Below are 25,623 nucleotides of genomic sequence, written 5' to 3' on the forward strand. Positions count from 1 at the left end.
TTCCCCCTTCTTCACTCATGGCTCAAGAGAATTTGGTTCAAGGCAGCTGCAGGTCTAGCAAMTGAAACTTTTTGATTTAGCAGGCACCCAGGCTCCYGGGCTCAGCTGGCAGCAGAGCAGTCAAGCAGTTATTATGAAGCAAAGGCAGTTTTGTGGCACAAACCCCAAATCTTGTAACAGGACAGCTCCTCAAAAAAGCAGGAACCCTTCACTTTCTACCCAGCATGGGAAAAGCAAAGTGTCCTGACTACACCAAGAGACTGGACATATGCCTGCCTAGCACAAYGCTCCCTTTCTCTCCACATGTCACTGCCCTCTCCTCTTTAATTTTTTAAATTTTAATGTCCTTTTCCRGCTGCATCCCTGCATTCATGCTCGTACCAAAAATTCCCAACCAGAGTAAAAACCAACAGCCCTTTATTTCTGGTGCCTGTAATTCAACAATGACCTGAGAAACTTGGCCCCAGCAGCTGCAGAACCCCTCAGGAGGAAGCATGTTCACAGCACATCATCTGCACTGCACTTGGGTAAAACTGAGCACTTTCTGCACGTCCAAGTGAGGAACACGGGAGGCAGGATGGAAACCCCCCTGGGGATTTCACAAGGGTGCTGTGAAACACGCACAACTTCTCTACTTTTCTGAGAATTCAGCTGCTCAGCAGCAGGGCTCATGCCACCACCTCTCCTGCAGGGTGAGCGGAGGCTCAGGATGAGGAACAGCCAGGATTGGGGGAGGTTGAGGCCCACAGGCAGAAAAAATAAATCTGTTGAAACAAAAAAAAAATCAGTATTGCAATCAACAGAGGTGGAAAAGCGGGCAATGGAAGGAAGAAACCAAAGAAGCTGGAATTTGGAAAGGCTTAGCTCAAATCCACATATCCACTGCCCAAATGGCATTGATGCTGACCCAAAGTGAGTGGAGCTCCAGCAAGCTCTGTTYATATATTCAGAGACGCCCAGCTTCTGTGTTTGGCACAACCATTTAATAGCAGAAAACTCATATGTTCCATTTTAGTCTTAGGTGGAAAATCAGTGCAGGTGATAATCTAATTGTACAACAACATGTTAAAAAAATTTATTTTACATTATATACATTAGGGAACATATTTCAAAGCATTACCAATCACAACAATAATGCAGGCCATAAATCACTTTTAATTTAGTTTGGTTTTAGTGTATATTATCACAATAAAATATAAAGAACATATACAAAAAAAGGAGTCAAATGTGTGCATTTTGCTTAAAACTTGGCATTTACACACTCCATTGGAAAATAGCAATCAAAAATACTTCTGATCAAAACTAAGTTCCCGTGATGCGTAGTAACCATTGTATTGTTTCAATGAGGTAGTAACTAAATTTTGGCCATGTGTTAACATCCTAAAATCAAGAAAAGTGTGAAAATGGTTATAAGGCCAAAAAAAAAAATAGTCAAAATGGCAACATCTCTGAGCCATTTCCACAATGTGGAATGTTGCTCCTTTTCATCATGATATGAAACTATTTAGTAGGACAAACAGTAATAACTACTTTTTATCATTGTATACACTAATAATTCAAACACCTATTGCAGAATTACAGCCAGGTACCACTAGTCTGGGACTGACACCCATCCATAAGGTATTGTTTTCAAGCATAGAGAAGTAATCATAAGGAAAGTTTTCATTAAATATAAAAATACAGGTGTTTAACTGGTTTGTTTCACAAAGGAATCTACCCAAATAAACGAAAAAAAAGGAACTTTGAAGCCCAAGTCATATCCACAAAGTCACAGCTTACCTTTGTGACTAAATACATCACATCTCAATACATTGTGCAAACATGAACACCAGTGTGTTGTATCGAAATTAAAACAAGATTGTAATCTGATTACAGCCTTGGTTACAATTTCTAAAAGTTAATATTTATTTGTATTAGTAAATTACATATAATAAAATACAATAGTGTCGCTAAATGTACTATATTTGTTGCGAGAATCCCACTTTATAATAAACACATGAGACGTCCTTATAATAGTACCCCGATTTAATTTTTGCATCCTCAGTGACTTTTACATCTGTACAGGTAAGACACTTGTACTTAACAGGAGGACCTCTATCTACAGAAAGTCAGTGTAGGGCTTCAGCAAGAAGTTTCACTGAAAAATACTGCATATGTACAAAGATTACATAACAGTAAATTAAGCACTTCTGTGGTATTATAATGCTTCTGTGTCCATACCACAAACAATTCTCGTCTTCCTCTCATGCCACAATAAATTATAAAGTAACTGAAGTGGGGTTACTGCAGCTTTTGTGCAATTCCAGCCAGTCACGAGTGCTGCTGCAGCAGGAGTGTTCTCCTCACAGTGAGCTGCCTGCCACGTGCTGTCCTCAGTAACTGTTCTCGTGCCCTGCCAGGATGTACAGGTTGCTGTTGGCTGTCGGGTTGTCCGTCGGCCGGCTCTCCAGCACCACCACCCTAAAATGGAAATTAAAAAAAAACACGGTGTCAAGTGATCCYTTATTTAAAAACAACCCTGGATATAATGAAATACTCTTTCCTAGGATCCATCTGTCATTTCTCTTTGCATGGATGCCTTTAGTCCAAAAGCTTCTAAAATCAATGCCAAYCTCCAAGCTACCTCATGGTTCAATTCAGACAAAATCTCCAAGCATCTCCCACTACAGTGTTGAATCATCCACACCCAGTTTACCCCTCTTTTCTCCAGCTAGAATTTCTCTTGCTGCAATATATCCCTTTGCCTCTCATCCTTTYAGTGAGGGCTTCTGAAAAGGGTGCATCACTCCCCTACTGGGCCTGTGCTTTTCTGGAGCTTTGCAAAGCTAACCCATTCATCAGGCTCCAGTTCTGGCCTCTTGCCACTGGAATGACAGGTGAACAAAGCTGACTCTCCTATAAGCATTTCTAGTTAATCCCTGAGCCCATGTAACCTAATCCACAGAAACTTTCTCCAGCTCTGAAAGTCMCAGAAACAAAAATTTTCAGGCCAAGAGAATACTCAAGGAAAGAACTGCCACGTGAAGAATATTTTCTTCTTTTTTTCTTGCCACCCACTTTTGGCCAGCATTGGAGACAAGAGACTGGGTTAGCTGGACCTACAAATGCAAAGGACCATAAGGGACATCCTAGATCACACCTTTCTCTTCAAAGGAGAGGAATTAGCAGTCACAATTTTGTTTCACAAACTATTTAAGATCCTTTAATCAGGCAAGAAACTGCTAAATGGACCAGGATACTCATGATTGAATTCTCCTCCACAAACATCTGAAACTCAAATCCACCTCTTGTGCATTCAGACAGGAAAGTTGCTTGCTGCAAAACTGTGGCTCAGAAAACCTGACCTCTGCTCAATGTGCTCCACAAAGGGAATGACACCCCGTGCCAAGAGACAATTCCCTGCTCATGAGGAGAAAGCAACACACAAGCTTTTATTAGTGACATCAGGTTTTTGGCTTCTTAGAACACCAGCTCCTATGAACTGCCTAGGAAAGGACTTGTGTTACTGGAAAGAGCCTTCACAGCTCAAGCACAAAACATGACAGAGCTGCAAGAAAAAGGGTATATGAAGAAATTTGAATTAATGTTTATTGCAGTGCAAACTCTTTGAATGTTGTCTTAGACTTGAGAAACTATCAGAGCAAGCCAGAAATAGATGGGACCATATTTGGGGAAGAGGACATTTTCACAAGGCAAWTTTTTGCAAAGTCATTCTAAGATGCCTCATGAGTTCACTGCAAGGAGTATAAGACAGAGGAAATTTTCAAAAGAAAAGTTAAAGCAAATCTTTGCAGTTCTTGTGAATTCATTACTGGTGAAACTGTCACGTCAGCATGCCCTCCCCTGAAGACAAAACAGCTGCTGCTTCTGTGGCTCTTACAGAAGCACAAAGTTCGACAACGGGGCAGAGAAAGTTGAGGAAGTCAGTGACTCTCCTAAAACAGCAGTTACTGACTTCAGCAGGCTGGTATCTGGTGGGTCACACARACAGGGTGTCAGCCCTGAGAGCAGACACCAAAAAACAGCTACACTGGGAGTTCTCAAGAGCTCTTACAAGACCTGAGCTGTCATGTTGGGAGAACAACTGGTAGACTTCCTGTCTGGGGTGAAAATGAGATATTTAAATTTTTTCAAGTAGTTTTTGGATTTGTCTCCAGAAGCAGATCTTGTTGAGCTGCTGCARCAGAGCTCTGAAAGTAAAGATTTCACAAAATTAAAGAATTACAGTACAAAAAGGAGAACACTCCTGGAGACTGTRACTGCAGCCAAGTAAAAGCTTCTTACATGGCTGAGTACTTCTAAAAGCCCACAAACATTTTTAGAAGATTTCTAAGAAAGAGAAAGAAAAGTGAAGGACTGAAAGTTAGACATGTACACAAAGAAATGTCTAAGATGGCAAAAAAACTGCAAGAAACAAGCAAAAAGAACTTTTACAAGGTAGGAGGACCCACATCMATCTTCTATTTTAGTATGTCATGTTGACTTCTCTTCTTACCTGTCAGAGCCCARAAGCCTGAATATCCTTGTGTTATCRGAAATTTCTTGTGTGATCTAGACAATAAAAAGAAATATTTACATGTTAAAAGAACAARTGATCATTTTGTTTTTAACATCAGTCAAGAGAAAATGATTGACTGTGATGTTACCAACTGACTGCTTATTTAAATCTGATAGAGAATTCAATGCAACYGTCATTTTAAAATAAGATATAGAAGTTTTCTGTAATTACTCCCACATTACATTGGTAGCAACTGCAAGCACAACAGCAGGGTTCAGCATGGTACCTGAGTTACCAGTGCAATTCTCTTTACAGCCGTGACTGAAAGAGATAGGGTACAATCAGCATCACTCTGGTGTGGATATCCAAAAATGGGTGAGGTAAACCACACATAACACATACTTTTTTGAAATGCTGAATTATAGTAAGAAGGCACTAAGTTCATATTCTGAAAACCTTAGCAGAGAAACAGRAATTTGTGGTATTTTGGTCCATTGCAAAAAGAAAACTTAGTCTTTTGATATTTCAGGTAAATGCCTGCAGAACTTTGTGTTCTGAGGGTGAACTGCACTTGTGTGATACATCTTTATGATCACATGAATATCAAAGCACCCAAAAMCCCCATCATATTCATCAATAAAGTCAACCAAAGCCCAGGGCATTCTCCAAAGGGTATTTAGTCACTTGGTAAACAGGCAGCACTGTTTACAGAGCTCCTTTTCTACACAGCCAAATTTCACACCCTTGAGGTAAGCAGAGATTCTTCTCTCCTTTCTCAGACCCTACTATTTCTGCTTAGTGAATTCACTTCTGGTGCAGAGAACTTGCAACAGAATTTTAATTCACAGCAATGAAGTTCTTCACTTTTCTAAGAAAATTTCTGTTTTCTGTGAGGTTGAGTTGTACAATCTTTGCCCAAATTTTGAGCTTCTTGTGTCAGAATTCACAGTTCCCTGTTTCATTTTTCACACTCRATCAAACTGCTGTGGAAGGTCACAGTTGTGGAAGGAAACAGCTTTGCAAGCAGCTCAAATCCTCCCCAATTAGGCCAACTGTATTAGAATAGGRAATCTGAACCAATAATGTCTTCAAATAAAAGAAATGCTGCAAAATTAAATCAGTCAGCTTTTTGTCCCATGCAACCACTTCCTACACACTAAGTAGTACAAAATTCCCCAGAAGTAACAAATATGGTGAAGAGCTGAGCCTGGCACTGAAGGTGTTTCATATTACAGAAGAAAACAGATTTAGTTTTTTCAACAGCTGCAGCTAGCAGGACAGCCAGGGCAGATAAAGAATTTTAAAAGGCCCAAAAGCTCATCCTAAACATGTTCTACAGAGAAAAAGTTTTCAGTGGCTGCTTTCTGTCAACGGCCCAGTTCTGCTTTCAGTTCTTCATTTAGGTTCTGGCTTTGGCTTGCAGCAACAAAGCAAGCCAGTGTCTATGATGCTTTACATGAACAACAAAATGCATCCTTTTGGGCTGCAGCACCCTGGGGYGTGGCCTCTCCCAGCTGGAGCAGAGCTACCAATGTGGCACAAATGCCACAAGAAACATTTGCACCCTTGGAAATAAGAAGCAGCCTGAATCTAGTCTTTGGTTCATACAGAGCAGGCTCACTGGTAGCACAGACTGGGTCAACTGGGGCTCTGTGCAAGTCCATGTAGTGGTGGAACAATGTGGAATATCTAAGCCTGGCATGGTGTGATTTAGTGTACCTTAAAATACAATTAGTCATAATGAGCTCAATTTCTCAGCCAATGAAACACTGATGAAACAACTGGTGACGTTTGTAAACACTCATCATTAACCAAATTAAAAGACTCATAAAAATCCTACATAGTACAGCATTTTCTGTAACAGGTACACAAGGTTTGCAGCAAGAAAAAAAAAAACAAAACTTACTTTGGGAAGGTAGTTACAATAGTTTAACTCTATCTAAAAATCACATCAAACTGGCTAAAAAAGGGACTATAAGGAGATTTTAGGAAAAAAACCAAACAAACCACGTTTAGTTCAATCTGGTATTTTTGTCCTAAAGATGGAAAAACTTCTTGTGAAAGCTGGACAATTCTTTCAAGTATTTGTAAGTCAAGAGAACATGGGAGAGATTAAAAAACATCAGACATTTGACACGGACAAAAAGCTAAAGCTTAGCAGTGGAACCACTGGCAAAGCCCAAATTTTTGCATCCATGTATGAGAGGCTAAGGGACTGAGAGTGGTCTTCAAAGCAATTTAAGGCAAAGATTGACGTTACCAGGATTTAGGCTTGGATATTTTCTTGGCATCCTGGTCCAGTCTCTTGTTTCTGCTTTGCATGTTAGATGTGATGGGGTTCTTGTACAGCTCCACTAATGCTTCATAAATTATGAAACAAGCTTAGAACAAGACTCCAGCTTCTAGGTCTAGCCTAGGAGTTTACTAAAATGCCTTACTCTTTTCAGACAACAGCCCTGTACATTTTTCCTCTATGTRGTTTACATTGAAAGCCAGAATTTGAAGCAAAATGTGGCACTCACCTCATTTGATCTAAAACTCCTTCCTTGCATGCCGTGTTTCCAGAATGCTAACACACTGTCTTGTAGACAGACTGGTAGGAAAGAACACTGGAATCAGTTTTGGGGCATAAAGTCAACTCTTCAATTAACTCTGCAATTTTGAAATCTGTACATGTATGTTCTATTGTATCACATCCACCCACTCAGACTGCAGAAGATCCCCCATGAATCTYTGAACCTGCCTCAAAAGTAGCTGCATTTATGTATTTATTTGCTTAATGAGCAGGGTTTAAAAATATTTCYACCTAACCAGAAAATGTTCTAAATGTCTGGTCCTAAACGTCTTGTTTTCTTTGAACAGGAAACCCCTTAAATAGTTGTAGAAAATATATATGGAATTTTAGCAGAAGGTTAAAACAGAAAGTGTCTTTGGAGACACTGCCAGGACAGAACAGGCCACTGGAAGTTCATTTGTGACAAGCAGGGTGAGGATTACAGTACATGAAGAGGTCCCAAAGTGAGAAGCTTTAAGTACATTGAATYCTTCCTTCCMCCATTCCCARCCATCAAGAGCCATTRAAGTATTTTCAGTGGCRATGTTTTTGTGTCCTCTTCTCTGGSAGGTTAYRTTTGAARRGCCTGAAGCTTCAGARCTTCTCSTCAGAATTAAACTCTCTGCAWCTCCTGACCATTTCAGATCCCACTGTTCYTCCTCTTTTGGTGCTACCCTCCATCTGTGCTCACATCCCTCCTACCCCTCTTTCAACAGAATATTTTGGAATCCAGGTAAGAAACCACTGGAGAATTGCCAAAATAATGTATTCTTTCTGCTTCACAAATCTAATCCATTCAGTTCTACACAAGGAGACAAAATTTATGTAACCTGTGACATAGCATATAATTTAGTCTTTGAGCTGCTTTATAAAAATGGACTGCATAAACATACATGCAAAATGAGTTAGGCATGGGTGATTCACACAGTTTATGTAGGTTGTGGTAAGGTATTCCTTTAGWGGCTACAAGTCTCCATCATACTCCCAAGACATTTAGCCTAATCAAGTAAGACTCCAGGATTGTTACTCCACTCCAACTGCTCCTAGGAAAGCACATGCTAAACCTTTCACTGAGTCTTCTCACATAAATTGAGTGAGCCAATGTTTGAAATGCCAAAGGCCAGACAGRTAGCAAACCTGACTCTTTACTGTAGCACTGAACAAGTTAATCATGGAACATCTCAAGCTGGRAGGGGCCYGTAAGGATCACTAAGAGCATCATCCAGATGCTGTTTGAGCTCTGACAGGCTTGGTCCAGCAATCACTTCTCTGGGGAGCTGGGTGTAGTGATTGATCGCCCTCTCAGTAAAATGCATTTTCCTAATATCCAACCTGAATGTTCCCATATGCAACTTCATATAATTTCCATGTCCTTACTGCTGGTCACCACTTTTTGGCTGCCAGGGCACACTGTTGACATCTTCATCTTGCTGTCAAATCCAAACCTCCAGAATCTCCTTCCACAGAGCTGCTCTCCAGCCTCTCATYCCCAATTTGTATGCACAACCCAGGCCTACCTCACCCCTGGTGCAGAATTTACCACTTGCTCTTGTTAAATTTCAYACAGTTGGTGACTGCCCAGTTCTCCCCTCTACAAGAATGTTCAATAATGAAACCCAACTCACCTATTGATTCAATCTGGAAGTCAAATGTGAGCTCTGATGAGAGTTTGCGGCTGGATTTTAACCTGCCTTGCAGATTCACRATTTTTATGCAGCCTAGACAATAAATAAGGACATGTTAACCAAGAATTACCTTCAATGSAGAACATAATTTGAAGACAGGCAGTATGCATGCATATGCATACATACATATTTAGTTGATATTAAACTTACAGTCCAAACACACCAAAATGGTATCTCTCTCCAGCTGTGTTACATGGACAACACTCGTCTCTGTAGTGTCTATAAAAAAATGACAGTGTTAGTCCATAACAAAATTAGCATGAAATTTGAAATGGAAGTACTAGAGATTGAAACATTTTGATGAGTTAGTGTGTTTTATCTACCTAAAATCATCATCTTACCAATGATGTTTCTCTTCTCTTAGAGGCATGTCCACTTATCCAACATATTGGCTGTGACAGGAAAACTGCACCCATAATATTAAAGCATGGATTTAATCCAGCCTTTTCTGAGCCATGCTACAAAAGCAAACTCACAGGTACATTGTTCTCCCTTTATTCTCTGTTGGTGTAATTGCACATTGCTGTTGCAAAAAGGCAGATTCACACTGTGCTGTTTCACTGCACTTTTCTTCTGCCTTTATTTCTAAATCCTGATAGGGACTTATACTTTATACTTAATTCTTGCTGCTATTTGCAGACATTCCAACCCCAGCTGTTCCAAAAATAGGGGTTTATTTCCTTCTCCAAACCCTCAAAAAAGGATTATTTTCTTCTCTTCTGGGTTACAGCTGCAGCAATCTCCATCACAGCAAAATGGAGATTTGACCCACAAGTGATTAGCGGACACATCAACTCCGAAGAGAAATGCAGTTTTGGTCCGTTTGTTTGTTAACATTAAAATAACACACACAGCAGCTCATACTAATTCAACATTACTGCCAGATTCTGTAAGCATCTTTCATATATGAAAGAGAAACTCAATAAATCCATTAGTCAYGARAAATYAGAACATGTTACCTAAAATACAAAMRCAGCYTCTGGTTAAAATTATAAAAAATAAAAATCTGTTTCATTGCATCATCACTCTCCTGCCAGCAGGGGACAGGAAAAACCCAATAGAACAAAAGGGTTTTAAAGTGGAGCTACAAAAATAGGAGARAACAACAACAYAGACACAACATGAGAACASACAAGTAATTCAAGGAAATTAATAAAGTGTAGAAGGCATAACACAATGCTAAATTTTACACATTAAAAAAAAGAACTGAGAAGGGATTAGTACTCTGGTGTTTATGCACCAAGGCAGACAATATTGAGAGAGAAATGGCAACAGGATTTTCAGTGTGCCACTTTTATGGACTTTACTATAAAGTCACACAGTCACAGGTAGGAGTGAAAATAAAATGCATTGTCTCAAGTAGGTAAGTGTGGCAATTTACCACCCACTGCTCACTTTGGAGATTGTAACTATGCTTTAAACTGTGTCAAAATCTGATGCACTTTCCAGCAGCARGAAGGTCAGTGGGTATCTACCTGGTGGAAACTGTTATTCTTCAAGAATTCCACAGCACACACTCAGCTGGACTCGTGCATGTGCCAGCACAGAGCTGTGTATKAATTAATAATGAATCAACAAGGGATCCATGCCTGGCAAAAATAAAGCTATTTACTGCTTCTAAACCTGCAAGCTGTGACTAGGGATGGGTCCTACTGCAGTTAGATTTAGAGGGCATGGGTGTAAATCTAAAAAAGTAATTCTTAGCACACTTCYTTGAGAGAATTTCTGCTGCTGCTCAGATGGTGCCCACACTGGTGATGGGATGGTACTTGGTTTCCTGCCACCAGTGGTCCTATCCCATTTTGCTCTCCATAAACACCAGAAGAATTCTCCATCTCAGCAGGAGGCTGATAACACCATTTCTGACCATAGTGGYACACTGCAGGAGACCCAAACCACACCTTCCAGATATGTCAAAAGGAATCGCTCAGAATGCATTTTTACTAGTCACGGTGGCAGAGTACAGCACAAAACAGTACAGAAGGTAATAAAAACTTATGGAAATGCAAGAAACCATAACTCCATCTTCTCCTCTACCAAAAATCTCAAGGAATCCAATCAGTTCAACACATAGAAACATCCAAATGAAGTGCATGTGCAAAGCAGGTTCAACCAGATACCCTTTTAAATAGAGAATTTACAATTATTGCTCAGCCTCAATGATTTTCAGAGAAGCCTACCTTTTAGTGCTTCAGCTACAACAGAAGAGCAAAGAACATTTCTGAATGCAGTGACAACAGCACACAAACCTGTTTCTGTAAACCACGAAGAGGTAGAATTTGGGTTGACAGTCTCAAACTTCACCACCTGGTTGAAGTCTCTTCCTCTACTGACACCAACACAAACTAAAGGGAATTCCTGCTCGGGTACTACCAGCATTTCAAACAATCTCAGTGGACAAGGTACAGGAAAATCTATGTGCTAGATAAATAAGCAAAAACAGRTATTAGAAGGGAAATAAATGTAGCCTGAGTTGCTATTAGATATTCAAACTGTATGGTAAATTTTATGCCATACATTTTCTAATGTTATGTTTACTTCTTCAGATAACAAGAATTGATAAACATGAAAGGCCTGAGTTAAGAAGTTTAGAGCATCTCATGCCAACTCAGTTAAAATAGAATCATGTCCCTTTTATCATGTGTGTCCTATGCAGGTGCCCACAGATAACAAGAGTGCTCATCACTGCTCTCCCTGGTTATTGAGCCTCTAACCCTTCTTTTCCAAGGGTTGATTGAGTTATAGCAGCTGCCTTTTTACAAACATGAGCCCAGCCTGGCTCTGCCTCTTCAGGTGATGTCAGATGGGGAGATAAAAATAATTTCTGGGCACCTCAGAGTCAGTAAGTGGATACCTTCTCACCCTTTAACCCATGTCTCAGCCTGCCAGCCTCAGTTTTCTACTGTGCATCTTAAGGGCAGTGTTTATGGAGAAGGGCTTGGTTCTCTAATTGAAGTGCWCTCCAAAAACATGAATATTCTCTTAAATTTTGAGTCACTTAATATATRACASATTTTGAAGTTTTTTTCAATGTAAYATAACACAAATCAAGAGAAAAGTCTACTAAATGAAGAAATGGCTAACACTTATTCTCAATAAGTCATTACAAGATAAAGTGAACATGAGAGTAATTGTAATTTTACCTTGATTAACATAAATTTTTGCATTGGTTCAACCCATTCTAACAAAACAATGCTAGACTGTAGTGCTCCACAAAGGTACTTGTGGCCTGTGTAGGGATTTCTCACTGCCAAAAAAGGATAGAGAGTATTAGTGTACTAAGCACATAAAAATTATGAACAATTTCCAACTATGGAAGAATCCATACACTTCTTGAAAATTCTCATCACCCCCACTCTAATATTTTATATATTTAAAAAACAGCTGATTGGATACACATTTGGAGTGTCTTGGATCTACTGTGTTGATCTGCCTAAGCTATTTCAAAATCACCATAAGCAGCTGTTGAAGAATGGCTTTTTTATGACACAGTTATCCAGCAGGCAGTGAACAACAGCTCAGCTGCCTTTCATGCACTGTCACAGGGARTCTGAAATCCAGGAGCTCTGTATTTCTGAGGAACATTTCTAGATCATCAGGAAATCCAACTGAAACTGAAGAACAATAGAAAAGCAGGAAGTGCTGCTCTTCCATTGTCAGAACTCAATTAAAAACTGGCAGAACAATAAAGTTGCAAAATTGGGCCCTGTGAAATCTGAAGTTTCACAACTTCAGTTTTACAATACTGACAAAATTTCCCTCCTTACGCACTGCCAACACATCCTTTAAGACAAACAAATGTTATTTTGTACTTTGTACAAATACATCCAAAGCCCAGATTTTACTGTGCAGTGAAGTTACTGTGGACCATCAGGCAATTAACACCACAGATAACAAGCTTCTACAATCCAGCACTATCCAAATAAATGAAATATGCTCATGYCACCTTATTGCCACAGAAACTTGTCAGCAATCCCTTGGCACCTTAAATATCAGTGGTTTGTTTCATCAACCCATGTTCACACTCAGCATCAGGCACACTGACTGCAAAGTGCAGCAAATAACGCTTGGCGTGACMCTGAGGAAGGCTGAACTCAGCAGCAGAAACCTCAAAACAATCACCAACACCTTTAAGGTGCAGAAAGAAGACCAGAATTTCTCGTCTTTTTCTGCCTCCTGTGGCACTCCTGCTGCCCTGAGGCTGAAAGCAGATTTATGTGCCAGCAGGAATGGAGGCTCAGGCCACCAAAAGTAAGGCTCTTATGGCCACCCTTGCTGTGTTCACAAATTATCACTTACACCTATCATGCACAAAAAACTCCAGGATTAGGAGGCTCAGCTATCTCTAAAAGTCATGACTCCACCTCAAAACATCAAGTACCACAGCACCCTTGCTCAATTTTGTGCCTGGCAGGACAGAAATCACAGAGGAGAATGCCACAAGGCTTCTCGTTTCATGAACAGAAATCTAGAAATGTTCAGACTTCCAAATTAATTTTTGTGTCAGAAAGTGTGAGTTTTTACATCCTCTGTCTCCTGTCACTCCATCCCTGTGGATGTTCCCTGCAGCATTCATTAACACTCAGTGGTTTGTTTTTTTTCAGATTTTAGCTGTCCCCCCACCTTTAAAACATGCCTTAACACAGTGCAGCTTTGAGACTTTGGCAGCTGGCACATTATTGAACACATTACAAAGGCTTCAGAGACAACATTGTCCTAAAAGAATTGAAAATACTCCTAGTTTTTTATCATCCAATACTGATAACTGAAATGTCTTCTACATAGTCAAATGGTTTAATCCTGATGGTAACTTCTTTAAATTCCTCCATCCATGGTTATTGAGGATTGGTTTAAGTTTTGACATCTTTCTGCTTCTCTGCATTTCTTGTAAATTGTCTTTAAATACAAAGAGCTAAACAGGAAACTTTTCACTGCTTAAACACAAGGACTAACCTGAATGAACTCACTGCATAACRACAAAAGTCTCTTCTCCCTCTACCTCCTAAACATCACTCAGTAATCTTAATATTGCCACCATTTGTGCTGCTTCTTCACATTTATTTTCCAGACCTCTACTTACCAACACAACACTTTTGACACCATTTAGTGTCAGGAATTTTTGTAGATACCGCAAACTTCCTACAAGAGATAAAACACAAAATTACTGATCAACTAAAACAGTGGAGTGAACTTGCTTTTTAGACAGCCACTGATAGAAAAATATCAGCCCCACCAAAAAACTAAAAATATGTTCGTATATTTCACATGAAATATTAAAAACAACTATTTGAAAATTTGTCAGATAGGCCAAAATGATTTTTTCTGGCAATGGGAATCTGAGTTTCTACACAGACTAGAAGATAACAGGCAGTAGAGGCTGGCCACAGTAGTCTTGACAATTAAAAAATAACTGATTTAATGTTGTAGAAAAGATGGGAATAAGTGGATTGATAGACAGATGCTGAACTCCAAGTTACAAATTGGGAAAACAATTGTGTAACATTTTAAATGGAGCTGTCCAGAAGTGACTGAAAATGCAAAAGGACTGAACAGCACAAAAACTGAGGACTGGTAACAAATTTTTGTTGGAACAAGTCATGGAAGGTTTGAAATTAATTGCTCAAGGACACTCTAGGGAAAGAAGTGGAAAGGAGATTTATCACAGACATTTTCTGTGACTGAATGTTTGCCTACCAAGTATCAATTGAGGTTAGAACATTTTGCAAATGAATATACAAATCTCACAAATTACTTCAAATTCAATTCTCCTTTGTCTTTTCTCTACTGAAAACTGCTTTTAACATTTTTCTTGTAGTACGCATCATCATAGTATCCAGGAACTTGTTTAAGAATGTACTTTATGGTCTGGTAGAAAAAAAAAGAATTATGTTCTCCTACATACTTCAAATGCATGTTTTTGGCCTGGCTAAATGTTACTACTCTGACRCCCTACAACAAGAGGTAAAACAGCGAAACAGATTATTTAAATTAATCTCTCCTGCCTCTGAATGACTGACTTGGCACTCACATTCAGGTTGTGCTGCATTTTTCTTGGGAACTGACATGACTGGACAAGAAATTTTCTGAGTCCTCTGTAGTTTAGGTGAGGTGCCTTTCCAGGCTGAATCTCATACAATTTTCCTAACGTGATCTTCATAGTAAATACAGTTATCAGTGCACTGCTGATTCAGCCTGATGCCAAAGTCACCCACCAAAGTCAAATTTGGAAGAGAAGGGAGCAGAACAATAGTGCAGGTACAMAGAAGACAACAATTCAAAGCACAAATTATCTTTTAGTCATTTAGAATTTCCTCTCTAGGAAGAACACAATTCTCAGACAAGTGTTGCACCATTATGTTTGCAGATAACTGAACAAGAATCCTTTCCTGAACCCAAGAGTTAAATGTTAATAGGCTGTTAATAGAACTAAAGGTAGCAGAGAATCAAATTTTCTAGAACACAATTTCCTACCAGAAATCTTATTATATTAGAAGAACCAGTGTCTCACTATGCRCTTTAAGAATCAATGATTTTCCTGCAAACTAGATTAGTGTTACTACCTTCTTCTCTTGGGATTTAAATGGGCTGCTAAGGGTGGTTTGGCAGTGTCCTGGTTCCATCCAGGACAGGGTTAATTTTTGCAGCAGCCAGGAGAGGCACGGCCAGAGATTTTGTTTTAGAATCCACTACAAGCTGGATTTACCCTACTAGACTATACCTGAAAAGAGCTACACCCAGAAACAAGAGGTTTCATAACCAAAAGGTGCACCAAAATCCATTTCTCTAATAAGAGATCACATCTTGATCCACGCCAATGCAGGGCTCAACCCTCTGATTAATGCACACATGAGTTACTCATTGCAATCTGTGAACAGAGCCCCCCATCAATTGGTGTTCCCAGAGCTTCCCAAGCATCTCCTGAACTCCCAGAATTAAGATATTCTGATATATCCCATGATGTGTATTTACCTGGGAAGTATTCGGTCAGGGAGTTTATGTGCTGGAATAGCAACAGGTAACTTTTGCATTTGCCTTGCATAATCAAAGAGTCCTGGTAGATTATGGGAATAAAGCTGAGAAGCTTTACCTGGCAATTAGAAAACAAACCACACTTCAAATACGAAACCAAGTGTTTACCGGCACTACCACTCAAAGATAGCACAGTAACTTACCAGATATTGACAACAAACAATTGTTCATGACATATAACCAGGTACATCTTCGAGGAAATAGCTGATAAATGGGAGGAAAAAGAAAAAAGCAGTATTCAATTTGATATAYGTGAGACCTTCATCAATTAATATATGCATAGATAACAGGACAAAAYTAGTATTGACTTAATTTTTGCAGCAGAAATAAGTGTAAGCCAAGCAATGTTTACCCAGATTCCAGAGTTAATTCAAAGTAAATCTTAGGCACACCAACTATATTTWGCATATGTATTAACATCTAGGCAATTAGCACGTTTTGTACTCATGTCATCAAATACATTATATTCCACAAGATTTCATTATAAAGATCAACCSTTTTCCAAAAATTTTAAAAACCACCCAATTTTCTCCTTCCAAAAAAAGCTCAATAACATAACTTCAGTGAACCAAGCATGGTCAAGAAACCACAGCCATTCTACAGCCCGTGACAGTCCAAATCTCTTGAAACAATTAAAATTGGCATTTTAAAGGGATTCTCCTCCTGCATGACCACACACTTCTCTTAAGTATCAACAAATGGTCAAGGCAGAGCTGCTTTTTGTCAAATCATACAATTCCTAAAAAGATGGGGGTGAAAGCAATGAGACATCCCTTTAAAAAGCCCAAACAAACAACAACTACTTTTTCCCCTCCTCTCATCTAACTTTTGGAACTTACTGGCACAAGATGTCATGGAGGTGGAAAGGATCAACAACACAAACAGGATTAGACTCACTCATGTGCAACAGGTCCAAAAATGGACACAAAAATAGGCAGGGATGCTCCAACATCCCTGATTTAATGACTGTAGTGGAGTCAAAGGAGAATAGACAATGACCAAGCTCACTGGCATTTCCCACTGTCACTTTAGGAAATAGATTATTTGGCTAGATAGACCACTCAGGGAAACAACTGTTCTGCTCTTAAAAAAAAAAAAAACCCCACAAAAGAAAACAAAAAACAACCCCTCCAAAAAGATTAAAATATTAACCTTGAAGCTATTCTAACTCCTGGAAATGTATATGAATGTCTCCTTTGTCAACTGGYGAAGTGAAATACAGAGAAAAATAATCAAGGACACTACTTTTGCTTTTACTCTCAGTTGTATCAGAGTGAGAGTCAACAATGACATAAAACACAAAACTTGGAAATGCTATTAAAGCCTGTTATGACTAAATGACTGTTATCATAAATAATAATGCAATAAATGGTTAGCACAAAGTGCACTCCAATTCCTGAAGTCTTCTCAAAACCTAAATACATCATAAGAAACACTTATGGTAATAATTTACCAGCCTGCTTGTATCAAAATCCAACATGCAGGTTTGATTGACCTTCCGTAGGTGCATGAGCATATTGTGACTCAGTAGGTTTAGATCTGAGGATTGAGGCACAGCAATTCTTCAAATTATGAGGTTAATTGACTTGTCACTCATTCCTCTTGTTCCACACATGACTGGCTGTGGTAGCAAGCATTTCTTCTTGTCTCTAAGTGCTTATTAAAACATTGCCCTGAAAGCTCACTGGGCAACACACAACATGATTTTCATTACAGCCCTTCTCCTTCCTTGCCAGTTAAAAACCAAACCCTGAACAGTAAARAAACACCCAAACCTTGCCTTGGTCTACCTGGCCTACAAGAATTATTGCTTTAGTGGTATTTCTAGGGTGGGTGTTACAACTGCAATGCAGCAGCACAGGGTACCTGAGCTAAGTTCAAACCAGGTAACTCAGTATGATTATGGGTTACTGAGCTCAGTTCAAGCTAGCCAGGCCTTCTTCTCAACAAAACTGAGATCTGTACAATGCTGAAGTAACACCAGTGCCTCCAGCTGAAGGCTGTCCCTGCAAATTCCTCCATCTTGATGGAGTGAGGGAGTTAGGGAGAAGGCAGCAAAGAAACAAAGTCTCTCAGGGAGTAACAAAAGAGCTGGACAATACAGAAAAGCCTGCAATTGGCAGTTTCCCCTCCCCAGTACCCCCTCAAAAATWTTTTTATAAGACTCTGTAAAGACAGAGCTTTATGTGGAATTCAATAAGCTGAGTCTCAACAAAGCAACTTTCAAGACCACAAGAATGGACTCTAGTGAATAAAGGATCTCCTTGCCTCCCCATAGCTGAAACACAAAGCTTGTTGCAAAAATTCTGCATTGTAACAAAGCTTTAAGGAAAATAGAAACTTTCAGCCAAAATGCATCAGGAAAATTCCATACTATTTACACCACATCATTTAACTGCAGAACAATGCACTATGATGAAGTTCAAAAYATTGATAATGAAGATCTCCTACATAAACACAGATCAGCCTAAAAACACTGGAATGACTGAAAAGTATCCTCAACAGCTTAAAGATAATTCTCAATGTAGCCAGTGCCTATATACATATAGCAAAAAATATTTTACCAGGACTATAGAACATTAATGAGTGGCTAAAAAAAGTGTGTTTTTTTTAAAACCAGAAATATACCTGCTCCATTGATGTTTCATGAAGTTCATTGAGGTTCAGTGTGTAAATACCTTCTTCTGCACCAAATATCAAGTACTGATCTGCAAACACAAACAAAAAAATGTAGAAATACTGATTTCAGGAATGTAGGTACACCTTTACAAAAAAAAAGATTTAGAACATTTACACACATGAAAACAAATCAAACTGTAATAGTTACAGAGTTTGAAAGCATGGAAAATTAATCCTGATAAGGAACCCTAAGTTTATGGTTTGGGCTGTTTTAAGACATTAGGAAAGCTCAGTCTTTTATTTTATGAGTAATAATTAAATTTTTTTTTAAAAACCAATCTGATAGCAAGCAGGAAATCACAGGAATCATTTCAGCATATCCCACTTAGACASTTCTGTATGTTATGTGAAATATCCACTGCCTTCTTTGGGAGTACTTCTACAGCAGAATTGACTGGAACATTTTCTCAGTAGTTTGTGGGTGTCTCACTTATTGAACATAATCAAACCCCTCGATTGCACATAGACATGCAAACAAGGCAGACACCTCCTACTGAGATGATGTCAGCTCCAGGGGATTTCCTTCCCCAATTCCAGTTTCTAAAACACCCAAGCATTTTCYTGCTGAGCTCAGTAGTATGTCTGCAATAGCTTATAATCAAAAGWTGTAATTGCAGACAAAGCAAGTACAATGTTGCCAATTACCCCTTTTATCAGGTTAGATAATAAAGTACTAAAATTTATGCAAAAATATACAGCTGCAGAATCCTGTAGGACCAGAAAGATCTCTAGGGAAAAAAAATCAAGAGAATAATAAATCAATCAGAACTTCCAAAAGTCAGATTTTCTTACAAATAAATTAGGGATTGTCATCTTTCARACTAAAATGTCTTTAAATGAGAAGTGTCTTTAAACTTCAACATGCAATTTTTTTTTTTAATCGAAGTTAGAAATGTCACCCAATRTATCTTAATTAATAAAACCAACAGAACTTTAGACAGCAGTGGCATTAGTAAGGAACACTTGTTTTAAAAGGAATAGTCCAGCTCATCTGAGTTCACTTGAAATCCAAGGAGACAACAAAATGGGTAAAACAGTAATCATATAGTACCTCTTGTATCTGGATTTATCCAAGATGTTGCACAATGAATTTTTAATGGGCAGCCATTGAAAACCTTTGAAAAGCAAGCACCCATCTGTGGAAATTAAAATCATTAAATAAACACACATGAAAAATGAAAATGTTACAYTCCCAATAGGAATATTTTTACTTCAAGTAGTAACAAGAGGTTAAGAGTCATACTATTGGGTTAGCATTGCTAAGTCATATTAGGTTTTTAAAGTAAAAAAAACCAAATACTATGAACATTCCAAAACCGCACTCTCTCACCCTGCTCCCAACATGCATCTGCATGACTCAGCAATACTCACATGTACTTTAGGTGTGGGAGGAAGGCCATTGCTAATTGGTTTCTAGAAGATAAAATTGAAAAGTATGTTTACACTCACATGCACRCTATGCTTGAGCATGTGTATTCCCTCCCCACACCACAGCATAACCACAAACACCCAGTTTAATTTTCTTTCAGTAAAATCTCTACTACAATTCCCCAATACCTTCTTATTAAATATTTGCATAGTCTTGTGCAATATTTTCACATGACAATGGTGCCTGCAAGAATGCCACAACCACTTCCACAGAGTTTAAGCAATATTTTTTCTAACAATTACTCAACTGTTCAGCATTATAGTAGTAAATGTTACCAGTCAGTGCTGGATTCACTCTCCTGTATCAGTATCAGTTTCTCCTCCCACAAACATGCTTTTGAATAAACAGATTTTCCACGTAAACTTCCAACACACAATTTCAAATGACAAGTTCAAAACTGCCCAAGGTAATCCTACTTTGCAAAGTACTACCAGTATTACTGGCACTTCTTCAAAACAAAACAAAGACTATATTTCTAGTCTAGTTCTTCTTCACTTTTCACAAAAAAAAAAAAAAATTACATTTCCAGCCTTACACTTGGAAGCAGCCCCCAAAGAGGGCAGTTTCATGTTACATTTAATCTATTCTAACCACAGCTTATTCCATTCCCTCATTTCTCCATCTGTTTCAATTGTCATGGCTCAGTACAACACAGGACATGGCTCTCATTGTGACAGAGTAAATTGTATATATTTGTGATTATGTTTGTTTCTAAGGAAAATTAAACACTGACAAACTTCAGCTTAAGGCTGTATCACAAGCAGACAATCAAGGAAAAGTGTGCTTTGGTTCAAAGTAAACAAGATGCCATCTACCTAATTTTTGTATTAAAGAGCGTGCCTGTTCCTTTTCCTTGCACATGTAAAACAGTCAAGCCAATTTTAAAAGAACACCTGGAAACTGAAATACCTACCAGTAATTCCTTCTTTTCTTTCCTTAAAAAACTGGCRTCTCTCACTTCATTCTCTTCATATGGCAGTTCCTCTCTTTCACCGTTTAACTGTACAGAAGTGACTCCATTACCTAGAAAYAACCATATTTAAGAATTTGTTCCTCTACCTTCACCTAAAAGAGTAAAATAGCCTAAAAACTATCTTAAATGGGTGAAAACTTCCAATTAAGTCAGAAGATAAATTATATACAGGATAGTATAGGATACTCTAATTTATTTCTGAAGCATGGATGTTCTCACATGTGCACATATGTATCAAGCCCCATTCAATCTCAGTCCATAACTTTTGGTTATTAATGTAACAACTCTCACAGGAACACAGAAAGGGCTGCAGCCACTTTATGAGGGAAAATGTACTGACCACACCTAAAGAACACTTGCCAATAGCTCAATCAATTACTGATTCCTTACAAACAGCATTGATAGAGTCAAATCTTTAACATACAACTTCAGTACTAAGTATGAAGCAAGGAAAAGCTACCTAAATATCAATTAAGAGTCAGACATTAAGTTTGCTTAAGAGAAGCCAGTCAAAGACAACTCTAAAGACCTCAGACTGACAAAGGCATAGAATGAACAGTCTGAGCAAACAGCAAACAAACACAATTACCTCCCATACTCCCCAACCCAGTTCATTACACACAAAGGCAAACTTTGAAAGCAGAACTCTGTCCTTGACATGACAGATGACAAGAACAACTGACACACTGAACCTGAAACCTACAAACACACTTTTTTCAACAATCCTGATACTCTGTATTAAAATCCTGTTGCTTAGAAAAGCAATTGTGTTCACCAATAGCATCAGCAGGAATCATGACAGAAGGTAGATTTGACCCTCTTTAAAGTTAAAGAATGCTTTCTTCATGAATTTTGGCTTTCATGCATTTTTTGTTACTTGTTCCATAGAAAACTACCTCAGTATCTTTTAATATATGCACAGGGAAGAATGTAGAAATAAAACCTCAAGAAATATTTGCATACTTCTTGGGGTCACTTTTATTACCTAAAGGATTGGATTTCTGTGGGGGTAATCGAGGAGGTGGTGGTCTGGGTGGAACGTGTGATGTAGGTTTTGCTGGGCTCTCTGATGTTGGGCATCTCTTGATTGTCCCYTGATTTTCATTTTCAGAAGAATAAGATTCTTGGGGGATAAAGATGGATTTAGGCTGAAAGAGACATAATAGTAATAAAAACATAATGAAAAAAGATTCAAAGAATCCAAGCCACTTCTCAACGAGGATAAAACCCTACATGCAGTATTTTGATCCTGAAATTTTCACACACAAAGAGCCAACAATACAGTAATTTAAATATTCTGCATTTATTTGTATATCTCAAGTGCCTTTTTCTTCTGGGCAACCAAATTCCCCTCACTTACCTTTGGTGGCAAAGGAGGTGGCACTTTAGGTTTCATAGTAGCACTACAAAGAGAAGAAACAGAAGAGATTGCTACTCACTTTGAACCTCCAATTGCAGCCTTCAAGAAGATAYAGTGTTTTATAAATGCCATACAAATAAACACCATTAACTTGTCAAGAGCACTACCACAGCCAAATAACTGCATCACAAACACTTKCAAACATTTTGTTATATCTCAGATACTACATGAAAACAAGGATCACAGGCTCACCYCCAGAGAGCAGAGAGTGTCATGAACTGATTTGTTGAAGATGCACAAACTTGTGCAGAACAAAGCAGGGAGAGACAGAACAGGGGAGAGCAAGGAGAGACAGATATTTATCCTTTTGAGAGGAGAAAGCTCAGGGTATCAGTGASCTGAAGAAAACTAATGAATACCATTCCCTGGAAAATTTACACTGATKACTTAGAACAGCCTTACACATGGAAGTAAAATCTACCTGCAGTAGACAGCTACCCTAGTGTTTAGTTTAGTTGGTTGTTTTTTTTTTGGTTGATGAGTCTCTTTTTTCACAGAAATCTTGGRAAAGACAACTTTTTCACGCAAGAATTCGACCAGCTTGGCCCAACAGCACAAGGTATCAGAAAACAAGATACCTGAAGCTATCAGGAGTCAGACAGCATCAGGAGTATTCTCCCTCTTCTGGTTCTGTGGTTTAAAAAACATGCAACATTTAAAAAGGAAATGGTAACTCCTAAATTTTGCATGTTCTTAAAACCTCTTGTACTGTCCTGTTTTCTAMTCTTTTAGGAACAGAGAATTATTTCCACTAAATAAATAAGGAATACAGCTGTGAAAACCTGACACTCTTGTACAACGTTTCAAAGTAGTACAATGTTTGTTTGTTTACAGGTCAACAACCTGTCAGCTTGGCTTCAGGAATTTCCATCCTGGCATCTTATCTGTTGTTTGTATTTCAGGGAAGCTGGAAGGGGACTTTGGAGAAYAAATTCCCCTGTGTCATGCACTTCAGCTGCTTTGGTGGTAGAAATTATCTTCTCTTAGTAACATGGGACCAAGTTCAAGTCCTCGGTCATGCGTGTCCAAGCTCCATTTCCATTTTCTTTTGTAAACTTCCTGCATTTCAGACAACCAAAGCTACTGGGCAGCCAAAGAAAAAAAAGCCAACAATCTGGCATTTATGTGACACACTTGTACAAAGGACCCTGTGCCATTGTTCCATCAACAGCGTTTAGGTGCAGTTTGTCACTGCTGATCATGCAGGGCAGTGCCCCAGTAATTTCTGCTTCCCAGCCTCCATAACCAGAAATTCAAGCATCAGCAGCCTTGCTGCACACGAGGGAAAAAGAAATACCAGAAGAATMAAAATTATTAAATGAAGAAGTGATAATTTTACATTGTTCTCTGCAGTTTGTGGATTCTCTGTWGCTACAAATCACCCAGTTTCACAARGTGGCATCAGTCTGGAATGGAAGGTGTAGCCTGGATTCACTGGTTTTGTTCTGGATCTGAAGGGAGAAGTGACTGATGCCACACAATATAAATCAAGGCAAAATTGGATTTGATCTTAAATCTTCAGTGGGTTCAACAGAAAGCTACCCAAGACCAAGCTGATGAACCAATAATTGCAGCAGAGCTTTGGGCTCAAGCAGATACCAAGAGAAAGGCWCAGATGCAGAATCTGTCTGATTCAAGGTTGAGGGACTCAAGCTTTTACATGCCTTCTCTGTAGGGCAAAAGTACTTAGAATGAAATATGGGAAGAAACAAAAAACACCAGGATGATTTTGGAAGACTACTGGTGACTGCCCTTAGGGTCAGGTGAATTGGAACCTCTCCAGAAGCTATGTCAGGCTCTTTCTTGCCTTTTTAGAAGAAAATCTACAGAAATACGACAGTGACATCAGCAGCAGAACTCAATGATTTTGAAAGTTCTGATGGTGCAAGAACAAAGATCTCAAAGGACTGGACAAAGAAATCACTACTAGCACTTCAAGAAAGMAGGGACCAAGAGGTTTCAAGCCCTGGAACACTACTGAAGTTGATGATACTGGCTGCARACAGAGCAAGAAGTAGGGGAAGACAAAAAAAAAATTAAACAAAAATGGATAGACACAGAGCTGTACACAAAAAATTACATCCAGAGGTTAGAATGGATGGAGGAACCAAGCAGTAAAATAACTAAAAAAAAAAAAAAAGAAGAAGAAAAAGAGAGTGTGGCTTGGTTCTCTGCAGGAGAGAGATGCCCACAACAGATAACTTATGTTTTAAAGGTTTCTTGCACGAAGCAACAGAATTCCAAATTATTCATTAACAGAGAGCAAACAGAAATTATGTCTCAATAAATCCAACATACTGGTTGTGCTTTTTAAATTGTTTCAGCTCCCATCCACCAATCAAATAGAGCCCAAGAATACTTATAACAGTGGGATTTAATATGAACATCATTAATTTAACACATGCCTTTACAGTCACATAACCTTGTTCTTTCTGAGAAAAGGGAGTCTGCTCTGTTCCAAAAACAAACCACCCATACAAGCATCCTCCTAGCTGAGAACACAGGCAGGCCAAACTCAAACATCTAGAGATGTTTGAAATATATATTTTATCTACTTTTCATAAATTTTATTTTAATATATAATTATCAGTGCTAAAGGGGGCACCAGGACTGGGATGTGACAAATTCCTGGCTCAATGTAATGATGCCAAAATTTTGTTGCATAGAAAATAAAAGGAGAACTGTATCAAGCAAGGAACAAGATTTCCCCCACTCCCTCAATTTATGACAAGTGTATCAGCAGAATAAGACTTATGGTAATGTGATGTAGGAACAACATTAGGATGTTTAATATATTTAAATCTTTAAAAAAATGCTATAGGAACAAGAATCCTGAGTTGTTATAGAACATGATTTAACTCTTTTTTTTTCAAGATTCTGTTCAAGAATCGGATTTATTTTTGCAAGAAGGACTTACTGTTTAGAATCATCATCTGCATCATCGTCGTCTTCTAAATGTGCCACGTGTCCCCTAAGAAAATAAACAAMGTACTATGCTTGAACAAGCTGTATTAAAATTACCATAACCATTGCAAAAGTTTCTGAGCTCAAAATCCAACTCTTTTATAGAATTTTACTGTCTTTTATTTAATTRTTATTATTCTTYARAGCACAGCTGCARTCTAGGTAACTAAGCCTCTCTCAAAGCCTCTCAGCAAGCACAGGGACAAACAAGAATCAGTTGTGACAGACAAAAAAAAAAATCAATGCACAAATTACTTTTGAAACACACAAGAGAGGAAAAAGAAATAGAATTACCGCTGATGTAGTTCTTCTTCAACTGATTTTAAGAGACTCCTTCAGCATTAAATAAGAATAAGAACATGATTTAATTGTGGTACACAAGCATAATTTTC

The 25,623-nt window shown here is 38.5% G+C and overlaps 1 protein-coding gene across 4 annotated transcripts in view; it reads right to left on the reverse strand.

Annotated features, from left to right (window-relative positions):
- Positions 1–799: 799 nt before the first annotated feature.
- MAP4K3 (mitogen-activated protein kinase kinase kinase kinase 3) overlaps positions 800–25,623 on the reverse strand; it is a 65,855-nt gene continuing 41,031 nt past the window's right edge. Inside the window, exons 17-34 of one of the 4 annotated variants that reach the window (XM_057385159.1) lie at positions 25,526–25,564; positions 25,185–25,238; positions 22,208–22,250; positions 21,833–21,995; positions 20,788–20,897; positions 19,817–19,858; positions 19,497–19,581; positions 18,395–18,474; positions 15,910–15,970; positions 15,707–15,818; positions 13,818–13,876; positions 11,881–11,984; positions 10,987–11,158; positions 8,888–8,956; positions 8,678–8,770; positions 7,021–7,091; positions 4,496–4,551; positions 800–2,460 (exon numbers count right to left, since the gene is read on the reverse strand). In XM_057385159.1, coding sequence (XP_057241142.1) covers positions 2,373–2,460; positions 4,496–4,551; positions 7,021–7,091; positions 8,678–8,770; positions 8,888–8,956; positions 10,987–11,158; positions 11,881–11,984; positions 13,818–13,876; positions 15,707–15,818; positions 15,910–15,970; positions 18,395–18,474; positions 19,497–19,581; positions 19,817–19,858; positions 20,788–20,897; positions 21,833–21,995; positions 22,208–22,250; positions 25,185–25,238; positions 25,526–25,564 — 1,501 coding nt within the window. In that variant the 3' untranslated portion in view covers positions 800–2,372. Of the gene's footprint in view, positions 2,461–4,495; positions 4,552–7,020; positions 7,092–8,677; positions 8,771–8,887; positions 8,957–10,986; positions 11,159–11,880; positions 11,985–13,817; positions 13,877–15,706; positions 15,825–15,909; positions 15,971–18,394; positions 18,475–19,496; positions 19,582–19,816; positions 19,859–20,787; positions 20,898–21,832; positions 21,996–22,207; positions 22,251–25,184; positions 25,239–25,525; positions 25,565–25,623 lie in introns of all 4 variants that reach the window. The other 3 variants (XM_057385158.1, XM_057385161.1, XM_057385160.1) reach the window with 3 other exon arrangements.

Source organism: Malurus melanocephalus, unplaced genomic scaffold, assembly GCF_030028575.1.
Source record: "Malurus melanocephalus ecotype Western Australia unplaced genomic scaffold, MMel_1.1 scaffold_796, whole genome shotgun sequence".
Classification (NCBI taxonomy): Eukaryota; Metazoa; Chordata; class Aves; order Passeriformes; family Maluridae; genus Malurus; species Malurus melanocephalus.